We start from the raw sequence: 27,732 nt of genomic DNA on the forward strand, positions 1-27,732 counted from the left end.
AAAAATATCGTGAAAAGTAAATAATCTAATTTGATAGATCAATTAATGATACCCTACTCGATTAACCAATAAGCAAATGCTAACGTTATAATACCTTTTTCACTCTAGGGACGCCGCAGGGAATTAATTCCTTAATGCCCCAGTTCTAGAAAGAAAATTAGGAAAGAACGTGCACCACTGTGTCAATAGAACATGTAGATAGGTTTAGGCAGCAGGCTGTGGTCCATGAAGAATGGGTGGGCTAGAAAAAGTAAAGATTGCTTTCTCTCAATACCATATCTGAAGCAACCATTAGTCATATAATGCCGTTTTATTATCGCAATTTCTACCTTGCGCCTTGGTCATTCATAAAGACCGTATGCACGGTCGACAACAGTGCTTTTGAGAAACTATTGATTGTAGTTTTTTATGCTGAGATGTTACCCTAAAGTTTGAAATAAAACACCTCAATCAACAGGATTGAGACAATATGAAGCCATGAGGGGTAAATCCAAACACGGAATGAATCAATCGTTGACAGAAAAATACATTTTGGTCATAATTATAGGGTGAATTACTGTCAGAGCATTTGCGCCTTTCTCTTAAAGCATGGACACATGGAGACCAAGCTGTCCCTCTGCGTCCGCGCACGTCTGACAAACAGAAAATTGGAGGACTGCGTCTCGCGTTTCCTCGAGGGCAGGAATGATGCTCAAACTGCTGTGAGTCGACTACGGGCTATATAAGAGCTACAACATGCTGCTCCTCAACAGTCACTCATTCACTTGCTGGTATGGGTTTTCAAGACATCGATTCTGCCCGCACACGCTCACTCACAAATAATTGGTGTATGTTGCGCAGTGCTTTTGGTCTTGTGGCTTGCTGTGGCTTTTCTTCGAGATGTAGATTGACTCTTTGAGCAGAGCAGAACTGTACTGGATTCGACGCTTTGGTCAAACATGCTCTTTCATCGAGCACACTGGATATCAAGAAAGTTATTTTAACTTTTAAGAGCAGTCAATGGATGTTGATGCAGAATGCTGAACGGTGTTTTAAACAGGTCTGTCTACGAATGAAAGGGGTCACAAGGAGTGACTCCCAGTGAAGTTCAGAAATGAAAGATATGGACCAAAATCTTACAGGTTTCTTACTTCGAACAGGATTTTAGTTATTTTACGTCACCACAAAGTAATTTGGACATGGACAATGGATACATTAAGAATCTCAGTAAACGGTGTTTCATATACTGAGTCAACAGAGATCTTGAAACCAGAAGACCCGTTTACTGGTCCACTGAGTAATATAGCGCCATGGAATTTCACATTTTTGGCCGTCTTGATGTTTTTTGTGTCCTTCCTTTCACTGTGCGAGAACTTCACTGTAATGTTCGTGACTTTTAAGTTCAAACAGCTAAGACAACCCCTGAACTACATCATAGTTAATTTATCTATCGCAGATTTCCTTGTGTCCCTCTCTGGTGGGCTGATTAGCTTTTTGACAAATGCAAAGGGTTACTTCTTCCTTGGAAAATGGGCTTGCGTGTTGGAAGGATTTGCTGTCACCTATTTTGGTAAGTCAGTAGGACTTTTAGATGTGAAAGATGGGACTTTCTAACTGTTGAGTGATAGCCTGCTATAATTGAATGCATGCGCAACTCAAAAATTGCTGCAGGTGTCAGTGTCGGATATTTTAATAGAATGTGTTACAAACTTAAAGCGATCAAAGGTCCTAATTTTCAATGGATTGAAATATTGACTACTGAAGTAGGTTACGTGTATTCTTACACTAACTCAATGTATTTAGGTCTAAGGCGGTGGTATTCAACTAGACAGTGCCAGTCAAGCTTGTAGGCTATTGCAGTATACAGTAGGTGATGGGTAACTTGACCCTTATATAGAAATAATAATATTACTAGAAACCAAGCATTTTATAGCCAATAGCCTACATTAATGCCAGATGAACGTCCACTAACCACCCTGAAACTGGGTTTGAATTGGAAATGTTGACGTTAAATGTTTCTCTTTCCAAATGAATAGTCAGAGGTATCTGTAAGAATGCCATCATTACAGTTACATTACATTTAGTCATTTAGCAGACGCTCTTATCCAGAGCGACTTACAGTAAGTACAGGGACATTCCCCCGAGGCAAGCAGGGTGAAGTGCCTTGCCCAAGGACACAAAGTCATTTAGCACGACTGGGAATCGAACTGGCAACCTTCAGATTACTAGCCTGATTCCCTAACCGCTCAGCCACCTGACTCCCCATCACCATTTATAAATGTTTTTCTACATTGCAAAGTAAATAATCATGGACTTCAATGACACCAAAAGCAAATAATGCGGGATCAAATCTGCTCCTTTTTTATCAAACTCATAAGGTGTAGTTTTCAGGAACATTTCCAAGGCCATTGAGTAGTGTGGGATCTTGTGTTTTCTGAGACCCTATCCATGTGGTAATAGTACAGTTTTTCATCTTAGAGCGTATTAGCTGTTTTGTAATCACAGTCTGCCCCATCAGACACGACAGACTGTAAGTGGGTTAAATCATTGCCAAGCACCGTGACCACTAATAACATTCCACCTAATTCAGTGAACCATTTCTGGGACTTTGTCAAAGCACGCAGTCAGGTGGAATTCCCATGTTGGACAAAGATCTTTGGTGATTTAGTCGTAGTAGATCTGTTTTTCTAGATTTTTTTTGTGGTAGCTATAAATGTGAATTTTAAGTGAATATTTGAGAGAAGTTGTCCCTCTGCTTTAGATAAAATTGCCTTTACTAGTTTATACTGATATGGCAACAAAAGAGCCCATGGGAGATTCAAGAAGTTATTCTTGATCTTTCAACAACTAGCGGTTAGAAACATGGTCAGTGTCATATTTTGTGGAATACGTTACACAAAGTATTTTTAAATACTGGGCTTCAACAGAGTTGAGAGATGGGACAATGTGGTCTGCATGAGTGTGTAGAAGCGACCCCTAGATACTGATGACTGGTCCAACTCTTCACTGACATCTTACAGAAATCATTGTGCTGAGGTGGTGGCATTCCAGTCTCTGTGGTGATTTCCATTGCGACTCTTGAAATAGGAAGCTAAGATTTTGATCATAATTTGTTTTTGCACTGGCTGGGAGTGAAGCAGAAGGATCCATGTGTAATTAGATTTTGTTTTGTTCAAAGCTGCATATGGTTTACTGTACTTTTAAATACAACAATGATGGATACTAGATATCCAAATGTATATCTAGTATCCATTATGTGCTCTGTTGTCAGTCCCAAGGTAGACTTCTAGATTGATGTCTTGGTGTCACACCATTCTGAGAAAGTATGTTTACTGTTTAGATTGTGAAAGTAAGAAATAGGTTATCATGTTCTTAATTGGTGAGGAGTTTTCAGCAACTGACTTGACCTAGTTGCCCCTTAATGTCTGTGCAATGTGTGCATCCCACAAGTGGAACATGAGGAGAAAGCGAGGATCTGTTCCTTCTGGACAGGAGCTCCAGCTGACAGCACTGTCAGGCTAAAAACGTCATTAACTGACCGTGAACTTGTGTTCACCATGAACACAAACTGTAATGTCTCTTTGTATCTGTGCTGATGAAAGAAGCAAAACAGCTTTTTGGGGTTAGTTTCTTTGAATGTTGGACTGTTAGTTGTTAATCTCTTGATAAGAACTTCATCAGTGTCACTTAAAAGGGAGGTTAGAGTAGCTCTAGCTAGGAGACAGCAATAATGAACTGGGAGAGTGAGTTATTACGGTAATTAAAGCTGCTGTATTAGTCCATTAGGATGCTTTACTGCATCATTTGTCCAGGAACCATTGAGGAAATTGATCAGTACCTCAATATTTACGTCAAATGAAAGATAAATTTGCTAAAAATGAGTCCATAAGGTTCACATTGAGAAAACAGACCATTAGTTATATTGGAATACAAGCTATATTGGAATTTACTGCTCTCCCAACGGTCTTCCTTAATCCATCTTTGGAAAATGCTTTGTGTCATCTATTTATCCTTTGTCCCATTGTATGAAGGATGACATGTAGTTTGTCAATAGTCATGTTGTGGATCCTGGTCCCTTCAGAACATTGTGTGTGTGTGTTCTCTTCAGGGATTGTTGCTATGTGGTCCCTGTCCGTCCTGTCCTTTGAGCGCTTCTTCGTGATCTGTCGTCCCCTCGGGAACATACGACTGAGGGGGAAGCATGCAGTGCTGGGCCTGCTGTTTGTCTGGACCTTCTCCTTCATCTGGACGATTCCCCCGGTCCTGGGCTGGAGCAGCTACACTGTCAGCAAGATCGGAACCACCTGCGAGCCTAACTGGTGAGACCCAACTCCCTGGTGCCCTGGAGCAGAGCCACATGCATAGACACCACATACGCTGAATGGTGTAGTTCAAAAGAAGATTGCCAAAGACACACAGGAAGCTCCACACTCTCCTCTTGTGTTTGCACTGCATATAAATTACAGGCTATGGAGTTAATAGGAAACATCTAAGAAACACAATCTCTACCATTGGATTCATGGGTGGTCTCCTCCGGGAATCCTTGGTAGTGATATCTACCTCACTTGATCAAAGCCATGCAGGCAGGGGTTCTGAGTGCTCACCCCTGGCCATTAGAGGAAACTCATAGATGAAAAAGGGGAGAGTGAATGGCTCAGACAATGCAATTAAGGGCCATGGTCAATGATAGATACGGTTTATGAATGCCGTGGCCCACCATTTTCAGGGGCACAGCTTGCGTTCTGTCAGAAAACATTTGGCAAAGTCTGACTTTCCAGCAGGCGTGAAGGCAACACAGGTGTGTCGTCTGCAGGCCTCGCCACACACATGAACACAATACATTTAAAATGTTTGGATCTTTGGATTTATGCTCGTCGCTTCCTTATGAGCTGCATGAAAACAGACAGTCCAGAGGGAGCGGGATGTTAGAGGTGAAACACACAGTCTCATGTTGTGAATGTTCTGAGCTATTTTAGGTAAAAAGCGTTGACCTAGACACAGCCAATGTAAGAGTTATAAACCTGCGGTAATGTGAGATTCAAACCGAAGACCTGCTTTGCAATTGACTTCCTTTCAAATCCCTTTGGATCCTGGCCTATTGGCTGTGTCAGGCTGATAAGGCCTTCATTAAATAGAGAATTTAATCAATAGAGGGCTAGGGGGTGGTTTCAGTTGGGTGGCCCTCAACTCTCTTCTAAGGCCAACACACATCTTCCAACACCAAGCCTGAAACCAGTCTTGAGTAGTTACTCCACAGCTTGCTGCACTTGATAGCGACTTGGCAGTATTCTCATGGAAATGACACAATTAGACTTAATCAACATGCCTTAGGACCCTTAATTGTGTTACATAGATTTTCCACTGCACTGTAATTCCCTGTTTAATTTCAGCTCCAATGAGGCACCAAACATACTTATCTCTCTGGTCAGATAAGGCACTTTGACTCAGAATGACTTTTAGAGGTTGAGATCCACTCTTTGAAAGAAATACAAACCAATTTCCCTCCTGTAAAACATGCATTCTGTTGTGACACAATGGCAGACATGTCACGTGTACCTTACTTGTTTCCAAAGGTACTCCACCAAACTTTCCGACCGTATCTACATCATCACCTTCTTCTTCACATGCTTCATACTGCCGCTGGGGGTGATTATCTACTGTTATGGGAAGCTCCTGGGGAAGCTGAGGAAGGTAATACTGCAACTGGAAACGAACAAGGGAAGATCTGACGTGATCCTATACTTTGATATCAGTTTATTGTCAACAAATGAGGATGCACTGTAAGACATCCTCATGTGAGTGTTTGCTGTCAACCACCAGGTGTCCAATGGCAGGCTGGGTAATGTCAGGAAGCCGGAGCGTCAGGTGACAAGAATGGTGGTGGTGATGATCGTGGCCTTCATGGTGGGCTGGACACCGTATGCCGCCTTCTCTATTGTGGTCACCGCATGTCCCCACATCTACATCGACCCTCGTATGGCAGCCATCCCGGCTTTTTTCTCCAAAACTGCCGCCTGCTACAACCCAGTCATCTATGTCTTCATGAATAAACAGGTAAAGAACAGTGCGAGTGAAACACAAACTGCAGTGTGTGGTGTTGATAAACAATACACTTTGGAGCATAGTACCGATATGCTATCATGGAGCTGTCACAGCACTAATTACCATTATCTGTGTGTAGGCAACAGATAGCGGTAATATGTAAACAGGGAATAAGTTGTTTCTAAATTCTGTATCTGCATCCTGAGTGCCGGACGGCTTGTTGGTGAAATTCCTCAGACACTGAGCAGTGAGCCAGGCATCAGAACTTGTAAGCTCCGGGATGAAAGCTTGAGAGGAACCCTTTTTTCCCAGTTGTTTTCGGGGGGGGGGGGGGGGGGGGGGGGGGGGGAGGGGGGGCTCAGCTTGTCTCTTAATAATACATGATGTATGAATAAATGAAAACTGAAATCCAGAATGTACAATTGTCCAGGCCTGCCGCTTTAAAAATAAATGAGCTCTTCTACAGGCCTGTATCGGTTTGCTTAGCAATTATAACAAGGTTTGGATGGTAGTTCTACAGAGCTTTTAGTCTGTTTACTCCTGCTGCATGGCTAACTGAGACATATATCTTTTCACACCAGGGATTGTGGTCATAGCTCATCTATGCACTTGTGGAGCACAAAGCAAGGAGCCAATTATGTGTGACCAAAAATAAACTCCAATTAAATTGCTCTCTAAATGGTTTACATGAAAATGCTAGAAACATGGGAGGCTTTTTTATGATCAGAGAGTTCACCTCTGTGACCAGTATAAAGTTATAATAAACAGGATTAGCTCAAGTGGTACCTGAGAGTCAGACCGAAGGGTACACTGAGAGCAGAAGAGGAATCACAAAGATGATTTGCCAATTATGATCCTTCATTGTGAGGTGTGAAATGAACGATAAAATAATTCCCTTTTTTGGGTACCTGGGATCTAATGGAAAGGTGGGATAAACACTGTATGGGTGACTAGAAAATACATTCTCAAACGGCACAACTTGTGTATCATGGCATAGTTAAGCGCTAACTCTTTTTCATAAACAAAGTCACAACAATAATTCAGAATGAACGATGAGAGATGGAGAAAGAGGAAGAGAGAGAGAGATGTCAAACTGCCAAGACTGGTATCTACAGAGATTTGAACCAGTGCAGAAGCAGTGTGATAGGTTCAAAGCTATTTCTTTGGAGATGCCGTCCAGATTCATCCGTGGTGGGTTTCATTGATGTTGAAGCCTAGCCTATCCCTGGCAGCGATGGGGACTTGACAGTCCTGTACTGTATGTAGGCTGGGAGAGTCAGCTACCCCCCGACGAGAACCCGCATGCTATCTGCATGTCCGTGTTGGTGCCCCACTTTGCCATCTCAGCAGCTGTGTATATAGGTCACTGTATTTTTTGAGCAATGAAATTCAGATGTAAATAGGAACAGTTAGACTTCCCGGACAGTTCTCGAGCTTCAACAGATTGTTCCTTTTTTTTCTGAAGAGCTAAACTAGTTAAAAAAGTGAACTGACCTCCAGCACTAGTGCTGACTCTGACTGAGTTACATAACACGGTGGAACAGAGCTCGTTTTTTGTTTCCGCGATGCGTGACTGCTGCTAACAAGCCAAAGTGTCCTAAAGTTGTTTGGATAGCAAGGTCAGAAGGTATTGGTAAGAGGTAGGGACATTATAGTATGGCGCTTTGATGGTGTTTGGAATCAGATTTCTTATACATAGACTGCCTTTGATCTGCACAAGGTCAAGTGCTCTGTCACAATGTGAGCCGGGTCCAAACTAAAGATTCCGATTGTGTAGCATATTTTGAGGAATTATTAAACAAATGAAATCTTGCCAGAGGAAAAGTGATGTAAAAAACAATGGCAGACCTCAAATGTTTGGCCTCCATGTTGAACTCCATTAGCATAATGGGAATAATTTATGAGGGGTGAGATGATTGATCGGTCTTTTCTGAATCTAAGCCCCGATGTGATTGATATCTGTGTGAATGACACGAAGGCTACCGCTTCACAAGGAGCACGTGCTTCCCCTCCTCCTTTCTTCTTGCTCTGAGATGTGTTTTAGTCTTATTCTGCCCCCCCACTCCCTCTCTCCCTCTTCAGAGGTGTACTGAATGCTGCAGGAAGGCCCAGGAGTGTCATTGTGTGGGCTATCAGAGAGAAAGTGAATCTGTACAGCCAATACCTTTAAAACTTACTCTCCACATCGACAGCAGGCAGGGACTGCTGAACAGTGGAATACTGCAGAGGAGCTGCAGCAGAGGACACAGTCCTCTGGGTACTACAATCATTCAATATCTTGCCTGTTGTCCGTGGCCATTTGTGACTAAACAGAAGAAGAAACACCAGCACATCATATCATGCTGGGAATCACATGGCTTGTTTAATACAACATTTGCATGACCATTCAGAAATAATGTAATATGTCCCTGGTTTATAAGGGAATCTGTTGATGGTGCATCACCTGCAGAGGATTTGGAAGATCAACTCCTGGCATACAGCCATTTATATTCTCCTAGGGGAAAATTATTTCTAACTTTGTGCTTTGTTGTACATGCTGAGTGAAAATGATCTGACTCAAGAACATTCATGTCACACCTAAGCACACAGAAAGGCCATTTGGTATTCCAACATTAGCTCACTAAATGAGTCACTGTGTTGTTACTGGAGCATAGACATGGAATCCCCTTTAAACTTTATCGGTAGGTAAATAGCTGCTCATAGACAGGTGTCAATGAGGTGAAATTCAGCTGAGTACCTAACTTTTACAGAACGTTTGTCAGAGCTAAATGGGCTAAACCAGAGTTAAGCATGTTTTGTTTCAACAGCATATCGTGCAGTTTCTTATCCCAGTGTTTAATTTAGGTCAACAAGCTTTTTGCTGCAGGCAATCATTGAGTTCCCTCTTTTTTGTAAAAAAAAAACACGTTCCAGAGATGTCAATTACTTAACCAGTTAAATGAAAAGATAACGATTTAGGGCTTTTTAGTGGCGTCGTAGTGAAACTATCTGCTCCCTTTCTGAGAAGAGTAATGAACAGAGCATCGATGTGACTGCGCTGTAACACCTACTAATGGTAGACATTCGTGCCACCATTGAGGCATGTGTTTGTCCTTATTGGTCTCTACTCAATCTGAGGCTGAGCAGATTGGTCATCATTTCAGCTAAGCCATCTGCTACTAATCCATTAGTTCCATGATTGTGTTAGACCGTACATTTGTAGAATAGAAAGCTGAGTAAAAGGGAGGCAAGGTGAACTTAACATAACACATTTCCTCTTGTGTCCAAAGGAGAGATAAGAGAAATAACTGAGTCCTAAAGTAACCTCAATTTAATATTCTCTTGGACTGTTCTAATGCCCTTTGACTTTTGTTCAGTTCAGGAAGTGCCTGATTAAGCTCTTCACCGGCAAGGGGACCATACCGGAAGGCAACCTCGGCCAGACCTCTGAGCGACCGGGTATAACCGCGGAAAGTCAGACGGGCGAGATGTCGGCCATCGCAGCCCGCATCCCAATGGATGGCACAGCGGCCACCAAGTCAGACGAACAACCCAGTGAGTGTAGCTCCTCTGCCCAGCTTCCCATCCCAGAAAACAAAGTGTGCCCCATATAGACAGTCAGGAAACTCCATCCTCAGAAAGCAAACATTCCTCACTCTCCTACTTACTCCAGCTAACTCCCAGGCAGACGCTTTAAGACTCAGCAGTGTCCTCTCACCACCACGTTCAGCCCTAATGACATCCACACGCTTGATCCCCCATCAACAGCCCCATATCCTCTACCCTTCTATCACAGCATGAAAGGAACTGGGTCGAAAGCAGAGCACAACTCACAGACTGAAAGCAATTTTACACATTAAAAATCTAATGTTAGCTTTTTGGGATTCATGATCAAACCTGTCTCCCTAGCCATCGACATCAAAACAGTTTTCAGAGAAAGCATGTGTTGGGGCTGGGCTTCTCAATTCAAACACACACACAACCCAAACTCAGTAGGCGAAGGTCTGCCTGTCTGGTCTTTACCATTCATATTCACCTTGCTTTCATCTCTGTCTTGTCCTCTCTTTGAAGCCCCACGATAGAGGACTGCTAAGAATGGCATTGTATTTCTATGCAGTTTCACTATCTTACTATGGTATAGTGTATACATTCACCTCCACTGCTGGGGGGGGGGGGCTTCCTGAATCTGGATGGACTCAGTCCTTCTCGAGCAGATATGGTCAAAGCTTTCATCCCCCCTAACAAAGACAGTCTATGGGACTGGGTGATCCCCCTAGCTGCCCCAGCCCAGACTTATAGGGAGGAGGATATTCATGAAGAGCCAACAAGGATGTGTGTCCCACACACAAAGAAAGATACATTCACACTAAAGCACATCCACACACACATATGCACAGTGCCGGTCCTAGCACATTTGGCGCCCTAGGCAAGGTTTACGTACCCCCCCCCCCCTCCCCCCCCGGGAGCAAACGCGGGCGCTAACCCCCCCCCCCCCAATGGTCAACGGACACATGACATGCCGCAGTTGGCGCCCTATGCTTGTAGTGTTTTTGAAATTCAAGGACAGCGGGAAGGTTCATTTAAATGGATGCACTTGGGAAATTGCCACCCCCCTTTTCATGCCGCCCTAGGCGGCTGCCTATGTCGCCTATAGGAAGGACCGGGACTGCATATGCAAACACATCCACACACACTGTGTATATTGTCTGTATAGAGATACTGCATACTGTATGGGCACTGTGAATGGTTTCAAGTGTGAACATTTAGCCAACTGTAGCTCACTATTAGCTTAGGTAACCAGCCATGTACAAAAAGCAATGATGATCACTAAGCATGGGCTGCACAGCAATATTAGGAAAATATACTGTGACACTGTGTTGACTTCTGGAGCTAGTTACTGTAGATGTGGCAACAAGTTTAAAGGTGTCTTTGAATTTCTGTGTTTCTCTTAAATATCTCTGTACACAGAAGTGTTTTTTGTTTTATTGCTGTACTGTCATTATACAGGTTTTGCAATGATGTTAATTATTTACAGCAGACAACTCAATTATATTGCATGACTCAAGCGTCCATGAACACATATACAAATGTATATAAATGTGTCCATTTAGCATACTTTTTGTTTATTTAGGATCTCAGCCAAACCCACTCCAGATACAGGTTAGCACATACAGATAGACACACACGCTTTCTGTCTTTCCATGTCTAACTCACTTTACCTAATCTCCCTCAAGATAGACAAACATGCATACACACACACAGCAATATGGCACTACTTAACTTTTGGTGAGTTATACAGTGGTTTTGAAGAGGCAACCTTTGCCTTGAAAGTCACAGACAAGAAATAAATCCACAGAACTGCTTTGGAAATATTTGGGCTAGGGATTACAGGTTGCAGTGCATGCTGATAAAGTTCAGGAAATAGTTTCAAGATGTACAGATAAGTGGTCTTCCCAGTCTCTCATTGGTCCCTGAATCTCGTATATGTTGTATTGTACTTTCCACTGCATGTTGAGAGTTTTGCTGTATGTATTCAGTGTAAAGATTTATTTGTCTCAAGTTTTAATTTACCAGAATTTAAACGTAATACAATAGATGCACGCCAGTATTTAAAATATTGTCTGTATTAAAGTATATTTTTGAAAAGCATTTTTTTGTTGTTGACTGGATACCTGAATCAAGTTGTGCTTGGTTATGTTAAAGGGCAAGGTGTGTGTGTGTGTGGATCGGGCTGGAGGTGGGGAGCAGACCTACTCACCTCAACCCTTATCATGACATGCTGCATGACATTTTGACTATCCTCGTAGTATCCTAGAGAATTCAATCTAAAACTAATTGGGGCAGCTACTGTGTTCACCACATATGCTGCCTAACAACACTGTTTTAAAACAGTATTCAATCTAAATTCTCTCAGTGTATTTCCCTTTGTCAGAATGTCTCTTCTCCCAGACCGATCGATGTTTGCACCTGTTAAGAGATCAATACAACTACCTGTTTAGGAAGACACAAAGCATCTTTCACAACACGTCTCTGATATGGGCCCTGGTGTATTAGCTAATCCCTCTGTATCCAGCTGGACCCTGCTACAGCCAAGGTACCATTACATTCCTCCTTATGTTGATATTACAGACAGTGCCTCCAATGCCACATTGCATTTGCGCTTGAATTTGACCAAAAATTGTGGTCAAATTCCAGTAAATGAAAGTGCTTTGTAGCCAGCAGGGACACTTGGGTCTGACCAGACCTGGATAAATCAGAGAAAGGCCACAGTACTTACACAGCCTCATGCACACTGAGATACACACACACACACACGCACACACACACAGTTCATGTCTTGCACCCTTACCCTTGGCTCTCACCTCTCTCCTGTGTGTGTTCTTGGAACAGAGTGGGATGGGAATGACACAGGCAACATGTCACATTCAATTTCAAGTTTTCAGTTCACCACGACATCCCATCCATCTCTGCCTTCAATCTCACCTTTGGAAAGAGGGGGTGAAGGCACAAAGCAAGCTGCCCTGCTTAGTGCAGTGTGTTTTCTGGGACCGACATTAATCAAACTGATATTTTGTGAAAAAGTAACTCACAAAAGGTTAGAGAAAGTATCAATTTAATTTAAGTCAAAACACATGGAGAGGGCATACCGTCTTCTACTGCAGCAGAACATGACCAATGGCCCATTCATCCACAGCTGCTAAATATGACAGGTTTTAGATCAATAAACATCAAAACAGAAAGTTCTGAGGAGAGCTGTCCGATCAACTCTTGACTATATTCCTTTAATGCTTGTAAACTGACAGACTCACTCCCAGACACCACATGCACATACAGACCAAACCCTTCCCTCACTGTCACATGGACAGACATACAGGGGCTGGGGCAGGTACGGCAACACGGCCGTTAACTAGTCTACTGTACTGTTTGTTTCTGTTGCTGTGATTCAGCAAAATGGACACCTTTTCTTCTCCATTCTTTAATAATTCATCCAGGGAATTTTATTGACTTTCTCATAAATCACATGTGGATCTCATACTCTCATTTAGTCATAGGGCTGACAGTGACAGGGGCAGTTCATCACCCCGCTGGCTTGTTGTGTTGGAGAGCCGTAATGGTGAGCGCAGGGGAGCAAGCGAGCTCAGATGGACCAGCCAAATGCTGGCGTGGACATGGGCATCTGTCATGTCCTCAGAACACACACAGAACATGTTGAGTCTGCACGAGAGAATACAGGATGCATGACCACTTGTCATCCACACAGTCCTGATGCTTCCTGACATTCTGTACATGCGCACATACACACTTCAGTCAACCTACTGCAGCAGGACAACACAACACTAGATATACTCCATGGTGTTTTCCAACAACCCCAGAACGGACAAACATATATATATTATATACAGTATGTACTGATCTCAGGGAGTCAAATGGCTAAGCGGTGAGGGAGTCGGGCTAGTAATCAGAAGGTTGCCGGATCGATTCCCCGCCGTGCCAAATGACGTTGTGTCCTTGGGCAAGGCACTTCATCCTACTTGCTTCGGGGGGAATGTCCCTGTACTTACTGTAAGTCGCTCTGGATAAGAGCGTCAGCTAAATGACTAAATGTAAATGATCTGTATGTTCTACCCTGGTCATATTTGGTTGAAATCAGTCCTGGAGCATTACTAATTAAAAATACAGTGAAATTCCTGGGTGTGCTTTGTCTTACCCATGACAATCAGACACACAATTGCCTAACCAGGTTAGGTCTTGGTCAGGTCTTGTTAACACTTGTTATCTTGCTGCTTTCATCCACCTATCCCTGAGGGACATTCAGATCCCAGAGGTGGTCACAATTCCACAGCATCTGTGCCAATCAGAGGTTAAGTCTGAGGTCCCTGGACTCAGCCGCAGCACAGTCACACAAGTCACCAGCTCTGGGACTGATAACGTACTACCGCTGCCTCAGCTCAGCTCAGAGCTACGTTCAGAGGTGGAGGGAGAGCACACTGCCGAGGAGACGGAAGCGAAGTGACAGTGACAACAGCTAATGCGAGCGGAAATCGTGGGAGGCAGTCATTTTCACAGTTGTCTTAATTACAGCTCCCTTCTATCACAACGGATAGGAAGTACTGTGTGTGGAGGAATCCGCTGTTATTACGCTGTCAGGAGAAAAGCTGAACTCTAGTTGAGCAATACCTGTGTTTTGTGATAGGGGAAGACAGGGACCCGGTAGGGACACGCAGAGCACACAGCCTAGAACTGTGTTCAGACCTGCACCCTCACCAGTCTGACAAAATATATTGTTTAGAAAAACGGGCCACCAATACTTTCCGACTCATTTCCCCCTGTGGTGGGTCTTTACATTGCCAAATGAGGCTTCTCACTTTGATTTATTTATTCATTTGATCACAGCTTAATTCGTCAGAAGTCATTTGGCTGTGATGCGTGTAAAAAAAGGGCTCCTGCCAAATGCCTAGCAGAGGCATAGCGCCACGCTGACGCCCCCTCTGGCAGATGTGTGCCACTGCTGAGCTTGGCAAAACCGATCGTTCACTGGCAGCCAAATGAACCTGGACGTAGGCCCCCAGAGAGAGGCTTGTGTGGAGTGGAGCATGAGCAGTGGAACTGCTGCAGTGAGGACAGAGCAAGGGGAAGGAAGCTCTGACTCAAACCCTTGTTCATGACGACGACAATTACATGACTTTTGATTATCTACGATTGTAATGGGTATCTTTTGTTATTTGACATGGACGTGTGTGTGTGTGTTTCTGTGTGTGCGTCTGTCTGAGCGTGTCTGCATTTGTTTGAGCATGTGTGTGTGTGAGTGTTTGATTGTGGTACAAAGACAAGGAGCGATTCATTGTCCTTGCTTTACTTTCTTATTTGAACCATGCACTTTTTGGACATTATTACAGGACCATGAGCAGCTGAAGGTAATTAAAATTAACAGTTGGACACTGAGCAATTCACTCAAACGTTGACATCAACACCCTCTCTAACTCATATGATTTATTGTGTCAAGGACAGCCAGTGCTCGTATTCTCATCAGCCAAAAACAAACTTGAATTGAACAAAGGAATTCAAATGATCACATATGACAGGGTGCACATCTGATGCCATTCACTTTACTACATATATTCTTTCTTGCAGTGTAGTGGATCTTGATGCCTGGTAGGGTGATTATCAAAGCTCCTCCACATGATGATGTCATGGTCCTGGGGTCTGACTCACCATCGAAATACACATCACAAAGAATCAGGCTTCCTTACCAGCTACCTGGAGGTATAAATTGTATGCAATTATGCCAAGTATTGAATTGAAATTGTTGTCATGGCTTCATGTACTGTAGCAAGAAAAATGTATGAACACACAATAGAACATCACTTGAGTGAACCCTGTCAGCGTGGTGAAAGCTATGTAGACCTTGATCCTGGGTGGGTAAGGGCTACATCAACCATAAAGCTAAGCCAGTTTCCATGCCAAAAAAACAAACAAACAAACGTGATACACCGTCAATATGGTTGGATTCCCATCAGAATTGTTTACTGGTTTCACGCACCAGTGAGTCACATCTCATGGTATTACAAGGGGAGGTAAGTGAAGACTGTCTTTTGGTTTCATATCTATACCTTAGCAGTCACACAGTGTAGCGAGGGAGCCCTGGAGCCCACATGTGACCCTCATTTCCACAGCCCAGAGATCGACGGGCTGGATAACACACCTGTTAGTACTGACTACCATCCCTCCAATATAGCAGATTACATCTATAATCAGTATCCTCTGGGAAAACGTATGCAGTTAGAACACCTCAAAGAAGAAAACACAGGGGGCAACTGATATCTGACTTGTACTGATGTAAGATTGATGGGCTTCGGGTCAAAACGGGTGCATGGGCACATTTTGTTCAGCTGGAAGATACTGTTGTGACAAAATCCAATAAATTGTACGGTGGCTGGCAAATGTGTGTTATTATTGGGCTGTACATTAGGAGGGGAGTGTAAAACAGATAGAAAAAGAGACTAAAGTGACAGAGTGACATGGGGAAACCATGTCTACCAATTACATAACTCTGTTGAGTCAGACATGGAGACCCAAGTGTGTACAGTGCTCACTATGAATGGAACTGTCTCTTTCAGCTGACGAGCAATTTGTCAGACCTGATACTCTTTACAGGGCCTGTCTAATTGCTAGATTATAAATATTCCACAACATCACTCTCTTTTAGCAAGATGAAAGAGGACGTAGCGGCTTTCTATTTCCCTTGCACTTGGAAGTCCATCATTAATTGATCAGATGCCATCATTTTGTCAAGCCTTCAGGTTTAATATTTCATCCAGGCAAAAGGCCAGAGTGGAATTGGGAGTCCTGATGAAACTATTCTAGGTTGGTTTTCTCCAACCTGATTCGTCATCAGCACTTTTGCCTAATACAGAGATCTAAATATGAACCCAAATGTCATTGATGAATTTTGGCAAGAATAAATGATTACCTTAAATGCCTGCTAAATTAGGTTATTAAATAATAGGTCTTCTAGGGAGTACGTAGAAGTGTGCTGTGTGAACTTAACTAAGGTCTTCCGCTATCTTTATCCTGGCTTTCTTTGGGGCATGATGGATACATCAGATCTGTCTTTAAAAAAGCGATGCTGAACTTCAAAGCAAGGGATGCCATGATGACCATGTTATCTATTTCATTCCCAGCTCGGATCACCTGGGAAGAAAACAACCTGGTTTGGAAGCTCAGACCGAGCTATTGAGGAGAGAGAAGCCCAGGGCTTTACTGTACCATGGTGAGCACTGTCTTCTGGAGCTCATCCCGGGACAGCGGCCTCAGCTCCTCCTCTTCATGGTCCTCCTCAGTGTCAGCACGCAGGCTGAGGGGGGAAAACAAGGATCAGAGGGACATTTTAGAGCTCAGATGAGAATCAAACCTGAGATGAGGGGTCTCGTGTTCGGCTTCCTGACTCTCAGAAGCCTTGCACAGATGCATTGCTTTCAACACAATCTCCAGAGAGTTCATCTTGACTTTCATGCAGCGTGGTTGACACCACTGCACATGGTTGCATCATCTCACTGAGTCCCGTAGAAAAGAAGCCTATTTCCCTCCCTGACTGACAAGGACTGATGACTAAGGAGAGAAACAACTAACCCGGGAATGCAATCAAACACGCCTCATCCCACATATGGTTAGCATCACTGCGACTACTTTCCTCCCAGATGGGCACGGTGGAAGAAGCCGAGCTTGATCTCTGACAGGCGGGCATTAGCCAGACACACACCAGCCCATTCCGCATCCCAGACAGATGGCTGGTGGGTGACTGCTCCACTGGAGCAGGAAACTGGGAAACTGACACAGAAGGAGTGGGGATGGTCACCACAAGACATTAGATGTTTGGTTCCCAGACTGCCTTCATTTCTCATCAAGAGTGTGAGGAACACTGACTCAGTCCTCAGAGCCACACCACTGGTCTCATCCCAGTCTGGCCTGGAACCATCTGGTTGTGAGTCGATCAATGACAGAAGATTGATTCTGAGGCTTGGCCTTCTTTTGCTAGCGTATTGGATAGCTAACTTAGGACTACAATTGATTTGTTGGTTTGGTCATGTATTGGTCAGAATATCATCGATACACAGGATTTCCATCTTAATTTGAAGGTTAACAGAAGACAGCTCAATGTACAAATGCGTTATTAGCTGCAGACCAGCCCCACGCTCAGCTGTTTCACCTGACCCTGAAAGAGTCAGAGATAGTGACCCGCAGAGACAAGACGATTAGAAGATGACATCCCCTTTCAGTTTAGATAAATCTGCTCAGTCCTTCTCCAGTCGGGAGGAGACAGACACTAACAGAATGGTACCTGAACATTACCGACTCATGAGGCTTGTAGACGAATGAAAGACATCTGTTCAAACGTCTGGCCCATGGTTCCAGGAGAGTAATAAAAACCTAGTGGAATGGCTGCGCAATCACACTTTCTGATCCTTCACTCGGAGAGGCACATCACTTTAGAGAGAGAGCACAGACTGGTGTTGACAGTTCAGGATGGGTGTAATAATGGACATGAAACCTTCATCAAGGCTGTCATTCTCGTTTTCTAGTCTCTGATGAGCTGACCTCTTCCCTCGGGTGTAATATCATGGGATCAATATCTACTTATTGAATGACTACAGGGTGCAGTAATCTATCACCGTGTTGGATTACTGGATTTAACTGTCAGGCTTTGCCTGAAGAAAAAAGACATCTGGACTTTAGCTAAGCAGGGATGAACAGCATTTTTGTTAGCAATAGGAAATCTAGCATTACCTTGTAGATGGGGGCTGGACATGAACATTTAGCGCCACGTGTGGGAATATCCCCAGAACAGAGGTGATGGAAATCCCGGCAGCCCTTTCTGAATCCTTGGAATACAACAACAAACATGACTTGTGACATGTACGTTGGAGGCTCACGAGTCTGTTCAAAGCCCCATCTCTACAAGGTTGTGGCTGAACTTTGACGCCAGCGTCTCTCTAAGCCTGACCCTGTGTCTCTGGTAGTAGCGAGCTGTCATCAGGTCTGTCGTCCGTAGTTCAGTTTGTCCCAGCAGACTGAGGACAGCCTTGGTCACCGTGTCATGTGTCCACTCTCCACCAATCACACTCCCAGGAGACTGGACCCCAGCTGCTATCCCCATGGCCTCCACACCTGTGCAGACAGAAACACAGTGAATCACTGATTACCTACACACAGGGATCCCGTTTAGGAGTGCATAGCCTTATTCACTACATGCATGCTAAAGATGATTCTAAATTGTATGTGATGCCATGTCCATCCTTCAAACGGCATTTAAAATATATATTTTAAAATCATTTGAAGGGGGGGGGGGGGTATATTTGTTAAATCATTCATTCAAAAGTGTTTGGCATGCAGTGAGTTGTCAACGTTAACATCAGCTAGGGGAAGGCTGGCTTTGCTGTTCAACAAACGGATCCACCTTCTTTCAGTCATACAAAGTAGTCTGCATTTGTTGCGCAACAGTAAGAGAATACTGAAATGTCTCTTCACAAGAGCATGAGGTTGATTCAAAATCAACTTTGAGTTCCAGTTATTATCTGATTTTTGGGGTCTGAAACTTCCTCTCTCGTCTGGAGAAGCTAATGTCACGGGTATCTCATAAAAGGATAACAATGGCTGCGTTCTTCTCGACAGACAATAATGTGGGCATTTATATGCAAATAAGATTGGGTTTAGTTCTGCTGCTTCTTGAGTTTCCTCTGGCACACAGGCTAAGAAGGCAAGCAGGTGACGAGTCTGTCCCCTGGCCGTCCCAGAAAGGCGGGCCCGGGGTCGGTTCCAGGCTGGCGTCACAGACATGCAAAACATCGGACCTAACATTGATCCTAATTTGATTTGTGAGAGCTGAAGGAGGGGGTGGGATAGGATGGTAGGGGCACACTGGAAATTTGCATGAAAATACGATTTGATATATTGCTGGGTGGCATCATCATTGAGTGCAGAGTTCTGTAAATAATCACTTCCTTTTGTAAAGTTTACATTTGCATTCCATCAAATTCCATATGTAAACATGGGGTATCAGTGTTCTTTCATGCAAAATTAACACATGCAGACCTCTGCTGTGTCTATATTTAGATGAGAGCATGGCGGGCCAAGGTGATGTGTAAGTAGGTTTCTCTGTTTCTGTCTCCTGGGGTTTCTCTCCATTTCAAGGTGGACACACAGTACCGCATTTTTTTCTGCATGAGAGCTTTCTCCAGCCCTGATAAATGGGAAAGCCCTGTCCTAGAATCTACAGTGCCTTGAGGTGTCGGAGCATGTTATGAATAACATTTTCAAATGTTAAAGTGTGCACAGACATGCATTCAGGCATAACCACACACACAAACACGTGCGCAAACATCCAGACATTGCGTGTAGTTCTGTGGATAGTGCAGTATGACGTACTGTAGGTGTGGTAATGGGGGTCAGATGGCTGAGCGGTTAGGGAATCGGGCTACCAATCGGAAGGTTGCCGGTTTGATTCCCGGCCGTGCTAAATGACGTTGTGTCCTTGGGCAAGGCACTTCACCCTACTAGCCTCGGGGGGGAATGTCCCTATACTTAGTGTAAGTCGCTCTGGATAAGAGCGTCTGCTAAATGACTAAATGTAAATGTAATGTAATGAAGCAGTGGTTTTCAACCACACAATCCATTAGACAAAGTGAAGAACTGTATTCAAATAATACTAATAATTGTCCACAGTCATCCAGGAGGGGACAATGGTATGCGTGAGCGAGAGAGAGAGGGGCGGAGACAGAAAGAGAGAGAGAGATAGAGAGACACAAAGGTCAGTCACATCTCATTTGGTGCAACAGGGCCTTCACCAGCCCTCAAGTGAACCCAGGAGGATTCATCGACATTAAGGTCAGATAAAGTGGAGTGTTTATTAGTCAACCAGTGAACCACTATCCCCAGAGATGGACCTCATTAAAATGGGATCCCAGGAAATGTAGTCATCTAAACAAGAGTGGAGAGCTGACATAGGTTTACTAGCATACCCAGTATGGTTTAGAAGTACAGGCTCCAGCAGGGATGAAAAAAGTCATCCTGTAGAGTTAGTTGTAGTGAGGAATTCCGTACACTTGTGAAGATATACAGAACAAGTGTAGGAACTGTTCTGAAGCTTAGATCCAAGTTCGATTGGATCACAAGGCAACCATTGTGTTTTTATAGGGAGCACTTCTTTAACATCACTCATCATTTCTGATCTTTAGCTTGTTCTACAACCTTGTTTACTGGAATAGTTCCAAATGCCAAAGGTGGTGCATACCTGATTTGACAAGGCTAAGGATCCTCCTGTACTCTTCCACATCTGTTTGGAGTTTTCCAGAGGACTGGATGGCTTGTTGGCGCTTCAGCTCTAGGTCTCTGGCTCTCTCCCTGCTCAGACGTCTCTCAGTGGCAGCTTTCTCTTCATCAATACTTCGTCTCAACTACAACAGAACACAGCCACTTAATTACCAATTAACCAATTCCCCTTTATCAGACCTGTACTGTATCCTTAAGGAATCAGGTGTCCTGCTGTGCTTTATCGACACGCAGCTTTTCCCTGAAAAGATGCCAGAATCTATACAATCTTTATCTTTAAACTCTGTCCTATCTGTGTGACCAATCTCCAGAGTAGGGGATTAGATTTGTGTGTGTGTGCATGCGCAGAGGGAAACAGGAAAAGGGTCTGATTGCTTCATTCATAGAGGCGGAATCAGAAGCATTTAAATAGCCCATCAGTGTTGAAGCTCATCAAAGACTCAAGGTCATTACTAACTCTAAGCAGCAAGGGAAAATCAAGGAAAGACACCTACAAATGTAATATATTTATCTTTCTCTCCCCAATTCTCACTAGTGGCACTTACTATATAAGAGCCTATATCAGACGGTTCCTGTAGAGAACAGGAGCTTGGAGCAGCACCATACATTAGCTAAGTCTCAACCTCATTCCAGTGCAAGCCTGTGCTAATTAAACATCGCTCTCTGAATGCACAGCTGCAAATGGCTTAATACAGCTAGGAGCTCTTCCTTCTTGAACACTTCAGACACTCCAACACAAAAAAAGTGTGGAAACCATAAAATGAACTGTACATCTTGTTCATTGTGCATCATTACTCTGATGGTGTTCAGTTTAGAGGATCAGCACGGTGGATGGGAGCTTTTGTCAGTGTTTTGAATCTTCTGTCAGATGCATGTGCATCTGACACCTGATACCTCTGAGGCTCCGGGCCCTCGCTCACAGTGCTCCAGGCTCTATACCTGCTCCAAGTCTTTGGTTGTCTCCTCAATCATTCTGCTCTGCTCCAATACATAATTGAAGAGGGCAAAGTTTTCGTCCTCCCCTTACAGAAGAAAAGACAAAACGAGAAGGATTAACTGAAACCAGTGATCAGGAGAGGCCACACTGCTCCAGATGTCATATTTCAAAAGGAACAAATCAAACTAAAACGCTTTACTGAATGTCTCGTTACTGTAGGGAAAGTGTCCATAATACAGAATTTACAGAGATTAAATGATGTCTTGGATTTCCATGAATTTCAAGCACACATAGAAATTCCTGAGTGCTGTAATTTGTGCCATTAACATAAATAGTACCTGCCATTTAATGTCAGAAAATAGTAGTAGGGTGGTCATTATCATGGAATGCATAGTGATTTGCTAGGGAGTAATATAAGAAGAGAAATTATTTATTCAAAATGTCTTTGCAACTGGACTCTTTATTCAAGAGTGCTCTTTCTACATAGTTTGCTAAATGTCTAACCTAAATAAGCCATGTAATATATGAGTGTGTGTGCTGGGAAATAAAATGAGGAAGAGGCTTTGGAATGCTATCCCAGTAGAGAGTAAAATAACCATCGCCTTAATTGGTGGTCTGTCAATGACCAACCAAGTACCTTTAAACAATTATATAATAATGAGTCAAATTAACTCCACTCCAGCATGACATCAGACGATCAACAGAGTCAGATACAAAACATATTTAGATCATATTTCTTAGGATGGCTACAGTTTGAAATAGCAGCCCATGTGTGTAGACCGTGGCATTTCATTCCTGGTCGGTACTAATCTGTGGTTAATATGTGTGAGAGACTGTCTCTTACTCTCCATGTACACTGTGTAGAAGAGTTCAGCGTCGAAGGCAGATGGCCGTGCGTGCTGACCCCGGGGCTCCCCCTTCAGGGCTCTCTGGGCCAGCTCCCTCAGCCTCTCCTGCTCCTCGGAAAACAACCCGAGAAGCAGGGTGGAGCGCCTCCTGTGCTCCGTCAGCCTCCTCCCCTTGCGCTCGGCATCCCCTCCACCTCCCGCCGCAGCTCGGAACATGGGTCCCACCAGGGTGGAGCGCCTCCTACTGACTGGGGGGAGACATTGGGTACAGGGATGGCCGATGGAGTAATACTCCTTTCCCTAGTACCGACCACTGTAACTGTGTGTGTAAATAAAACCGTTCAGAGTTTTACCGCAGTACAGTCAAGGAGCTGGGGGGAGTGTGACGTAGGCAGCCAGCTGAGTGCCCAAGAGGAGTGTGCACCTGCAAGTCTCAGTGTTTGCAGTGGGATTGGATGAAAGGAGGGATCATTACTGCCTCAGTAATGTACAGTAATATAAAGTCTGACGATTGGGAATGCAGTATGCAATAGCAAGATGCAATCTTACTACCCAAAGAAATGTGAAGAAATGCAAAAGGAAAATCTGACAGCACTCACAGGTTTGTGTGGAACATGAGAGCTCGATTGTATTTGCTTTGAATGGTTCTAAGCCACAGCTGGAGATTCTTAGATGAAACACAAGAACAGATTCAATATTCTTTGAGCCAGGATTAACATGTACTCTGAATCATTCACTGTAGTTGATATGCAGAGAGGGCTCCATTCACTTAGACACACAAACACACACGTGGGTTCAGAGACTTCCTCTCATTGACTCCTAGCAGAGTGTATATTTTTTTACGCAATTCATCCATGCTCTGTTTAAAGAAAGCATATTCCTAGAAAAGCAATTTGGTCAGTGTCAGAAGGCAGGTGACATTATCGTAAATTGCACAAAACAAATTGAAAACGCAAAGGGTCTGTTGATACTAATAAACTATAATGGAGAGATTTTCTGAGAAAATCCATGCAGAGCACTGAGGCAGTAGTGATATCTCCAAACACTAATACTTGCAGGTGTACACTCCTCTATGAAATTCTGCTTGCTGCCTATGTCACAATCCCCCCAGCTCCTTGACTGTACTGCAGTAAAACTTTGAACGGTTTTATTTACACACACAATGGTTGGCACTAGGGAAAGGTGAACTTTAATACCAAACCAGGTAAAGTAAAGCTGACTAAGTCACATTTGCAGAGCATGCCCGATGTAGTTGTGTATCTGTTTGATGCTGGAATTTCCCACTCAGATCTCAATGGGACCAGTGAATCTTTGGTTCTTATCTTCCAGCTGAGCTTGGAGCCTTTAGGAACCTTCTACAACAACCTGCCTCACCCTGCATTTAAAATGCATGGGGTCCAAGCACAGTGGCTGTGCTCCTCTCTCCTGAGGCAAAGTGCCCTTGCAGAGAGGAGAGAGAATATGTGGTTGTTAGTGCGGGTTGGTGTTTCCTTTCTGGGGGGTGTGTGGGGTGGGGGCAGTCTAGTTTGCTCTACCTGCCAGCACCTGGAGTCTCCAGTCCCTGGAGAGTCACTGTAGGGACAGGACTCTTCGCCTGAGGGGCCCTCCTCCATCCTCATTGTGTCAACCACAATACATCATTGTGCCCCTGCCAGGCCGTGACTGGCATGCCACTGGATGGTCAATCCGTGTGGCTGATCCAGACTCTGCCTTAGGTGGTCACAAGGCTGATGCAATGCAATGGCTATTGTTTTAATGCAATTACAGCAGAGGGCTACATATTGACATTGGAACTCCACGTGCGTTTTCTATATTTGGAAGTAATGAGTGGTGGATGAGCATAATGGGCGCAGAGGCATTATTTCTTTATAATTGGAGGCAGAGTTTGGAGGCGATAGAAGCCACAAGGTATTGCTAACAAACAGAAAGTTAGGCGTCATCTCTCCGATTATATTCTTCCTCAGTTTCCTGAGACTCTTGGAATTCACTTTTTCAGCAGCTTTTCAAACTTGAGTGGCTTTTTCCTCAAACACGGAGAAGAATGTCTCTTGTCAAGGCTGCCTGGTCTAGTTTTTAAGTCCTGAGGCTTTTAAATGATTGCGCTATCTCTCAAAGGGTCTTTGGAATGTTTAAACGTGCGCGTGTCCAATCTGTCATTTCATGGGAAAACATCTTTTAGTTTCTCACTTCCTGCTCTTGTTTTTAGAGGGGCAATTTGTATTCCCCCTGTGAGCTATCTGGGAGAGCTGCTCCCCTAATTATTTAATTTTTAAATGACAAATGATAACAGTGGTCTTTTTACTGGTGGCTGCAAGCAAGACACAGAATATGTGTACGTACGTGATATAAAACCTAAACACGGCAGTTCTTTTGTAGAAGATAGACTGGTTGCCTCAAATTTATGCTACACTGCTTGAAACAGAAACACATGACTGACCCAACCGAGATTTTTGTGAAAACGTATAGTGAGAATTGGATGGCTAACATACTGTGATAACATTATTTTCAGTGGGATATAAAGAGTTCATCATCCCTACCTGACTCCCACAGGAAGGACCGTCTCCTCTCCTCCACATCCTCAGTAACCTCCAGGGGAGTGGATCGCTCAGCTGCCACGCCTTTCTGCTGACATCCCCTCGTCCTCCTCTTGGTCCTGCGCTCCACAATGTCTCCAATCTTCTCCGCCGCGACCTCATAATCATTAAGTTGCACCTGCTGCCCCACCTTACTCTCTCGTTCCTGCAACTCTGAGGAAGAGACAGTTACATGAAGAAGAGTTGAGAGAGTGGAAAAGACAAGTGTGCGAGCACAAACCCCTCTTGCTTACTGGCTGTTAAAATGCTGTTGGCATTGTGATACATCCTAGGGCTCGTCTTACAACAGAACGAGGCCTTGGGCAACGTTATCACAGGCCTGCCTGGCCTGAGTGGCCTCATATAATTTGTCTCTTTCAAGAGAGGGGTAGAACAAGAGCATTTCTGTTTCTCCTCTGTAAAGTAAACCCCAATCTAACATGACTGGATGGTAGAACATTTGCGTTGGTCCGACCAGCTCCTACCATCCTCCTTTAGTTACATCTATGGTCTTTAAAGTGGAAGATTGAGGGAATGTGTCCCGGCCACATACGTGCCCCAGTGTTTCCCCCATGTTCTTCCTGTGTATGTGTGTTTACCTGCACTTGTGTCTTGTTCAGTGCTTGTGTGTATTTAACAGGTCCTTCCCTAGTTAGTCTTGGTCAGATTCTTGTTCTTTGTGTGAGTATCCCCTTGTGTTTATCGAGAGTTTTTGGACTAATAAATACTTTGTTTATTGTGAGCCTGCCTTTGCCTCTCAGCATTTGGGTTCACCCTCATGCACTCACCATGACAGAAATGAAGATTTGAAATCATCCAAATGGGGCCAAGAAGAAGAGGCAGTATATCACAAATCCAGATGCAGAGCAAATAACGTTAATATCCATTAACAGATTTAATGGAAAAACTGACAAGAGGGGATAGTGAACAAAGATGAACCCTGTATGAATGAGTGGAACAAACAAGGTATGTATAGAATGAGAATAGACTAACAAGCAGCCCATTCATACAGATTCTAATCTGTTCTGATAAGAGGTATGGAGATACCTCTTAGTTTGGCTCTTTTTATCAAAGATCTCATAATTGAACTTGAGTTATTCTTTGTCCATGCAGTGCAAATGGTAAGGATGGCACAGTGGACATAAAAGCACAAATGAAGTCTTCAGAATGCCACTTATGGTAATCAAGAGACAGCTAATGATGATTTCAGCACACACTGATTTGACCATTTGGGCCTATGTCTTTCAGCAGGAATGTTGAAGAGGCTGCGTAAATTACACACAGTCCATCTACCATATCCTACGCTGTTCTCACAGGTTATTAGTATTTAATGGGAGAAGTAGGAGACAATGTAGAACAGCAATGATACAACCATTCTCACAGAGGGCATATTACCTCTGATGTTCAGCAGTTAACCTTTCCCTATTTGAATACAAATATATTATAAATGGGTTTCTGGGGAACAGCGTATGGTTTGTGAGAAAAGTGGGATATGAATAGGCGGCACACCTCTCTTCTCCTCGGCTTTGAGAAAGCCCTCGTCGTGCTGTCTGACTTTGGTCTTGTCCTGAAGGAACTGCTCCATTTTCAGAGCGTGGCACAACGTTCTCTGGAGCTCTCTCGTCTCGTCGGCGTGACTCTCGCAGTCCTTCACCCGCTGGTCATGTGATCGGACCGCTCGCACCCGGGCCTCCTCCCTGCACGCAGCGGGATGAAAACATGTCAGAAAGATTTGGTTTTGACATCAGAGAGCCTCAGCATCGTCCGGTGTGAGCGAAGTGCCTTTGAGACATCCACACGGCAGCACAAAAGGCTGGGCTGAGGTGTTGAAAAGAAAGGAGCCGGTTCCTATCTACATTGCAGACATTCCTCTACTTCACTACGTTTGATTGAATGGAATGTGCACCGCTAGCTTTACATCTCCCCATGGACAATGGATTTCGTCAATAACCTTTTTTCTGTATTGAAGAGAGGAAGGGAATGGTACCTCATATCCATGTTTTCTATGGCTTCTTCCAAAACACTTTGCATCTCATGCCTTGTGGCCAATAACTCCTGAGGAATAAACCTAAGGTTAAGAACTAACTTTGGAACTAGCTTTAGAACTAGCTTTGGAGACTGATAACATTGGTTACATAACACTGATAACAAAATCCGAACCCTCTGGAGTTTGTTGTGTAGCTGCAGAAATGTCTGTTTCTCTCCTCGCATGGTGTCAATGTCCTGGCGAAGTTGGGAGTTGGTCGATACCATGCTGCTGTACTTGCTTTGAGTCTGGTGGACATACAGTATTTAGTTCATTTATATGAGTGGTGTCCTTATATTAATACTAAGGAACATTCTTTATGAATATAATACACTTCACAGAGGTTCATGCCAGCAAAAGTGACTCAATTCTGATTGCTGTTGGTTTAGTTAACCAAAACACTAAACCAACAGCAATCAGAATTGAGTCACTTTTGCTGGCATGAACCTCTGTGGATCACTCGATTGATCTGTAACTGGAAAATATTGTAATTTCCAAACTGAAAGTCACTAAACAGGCATG

General features: G+C 43.8%; 2 protein-coding genes across 2 annotated transcripts; one reads left to right on the forward strand and one right to left on the reverse strand.

Moving 5' to 3' along the window:
* Positions 1-871: 871 nt before the first annotated feature.
* Positions 872-9,802, forward strand: valopa (vertebrate ancient long opsin a). The gene is made up of 5 exons (XM_047029530.1): positions 872-1,549; positions 4,088-4,298; positions 5,553-5,670; positions 5,800-6,033; positions 9,378-9,802. The coding sequence occupies exons 1-5, from the start codon at positions 1,186-1,188 to the stop codon at positions 9,612-9,614; spliced, it is 1,164 nt and encodes a 387-aa protein (XP_046885486.1). The 5' UTR covers positions 872-1,185; the 3' UTR covers positions 9,615-9,802.
* Positions 9,803-14,996: 5,194 nt separating this feature from the next.
* On the reverse strand, positions 14,997-27,182 carry LOC124473761 (outer dynein arm protein 1-like). The gene is made up of 10 exons (XM_047029431.1): positions 27,172-27,182; positions 26,694-26,881; positions 25,149-25,358; positions 22,608-22,859; positions 21,766-21,848; positions 20,789-20,951; positions 18,503-18,666; positions 18,286-18,380; positions 16,768-16,855; positions 14,997-15,258 (listed from the first exon to the last, which is right to left on the reverse strand). The coding sequence occupies exons 1-10, from the start codon at positions 27,180-27,182 to the stop codon at positions 15,238-15,240; spliced, it is 1,275 nt and encodes a 424-aa protein (XP_046885387.1). The 3' UTR covers positions 14,997-15,237.
* Between the last annotated feature and the right edge of the window lie 550 nt (positions 27,183-27,732).

This window comes from Hypomesus transpacificus, chromosome 11 (genome assembly GCF_021917145.1).
Source record: "Hypomesus transpacificus isolate Combined female chromosome 11, fHypTra1, whole genome shotgun sequence".
NCBI lineage: Eukaryota > Metazoa > Chordata > Actinopteri > Osmeriformes > Osmeridae > Hypomesus > Hypomesus transpacificus.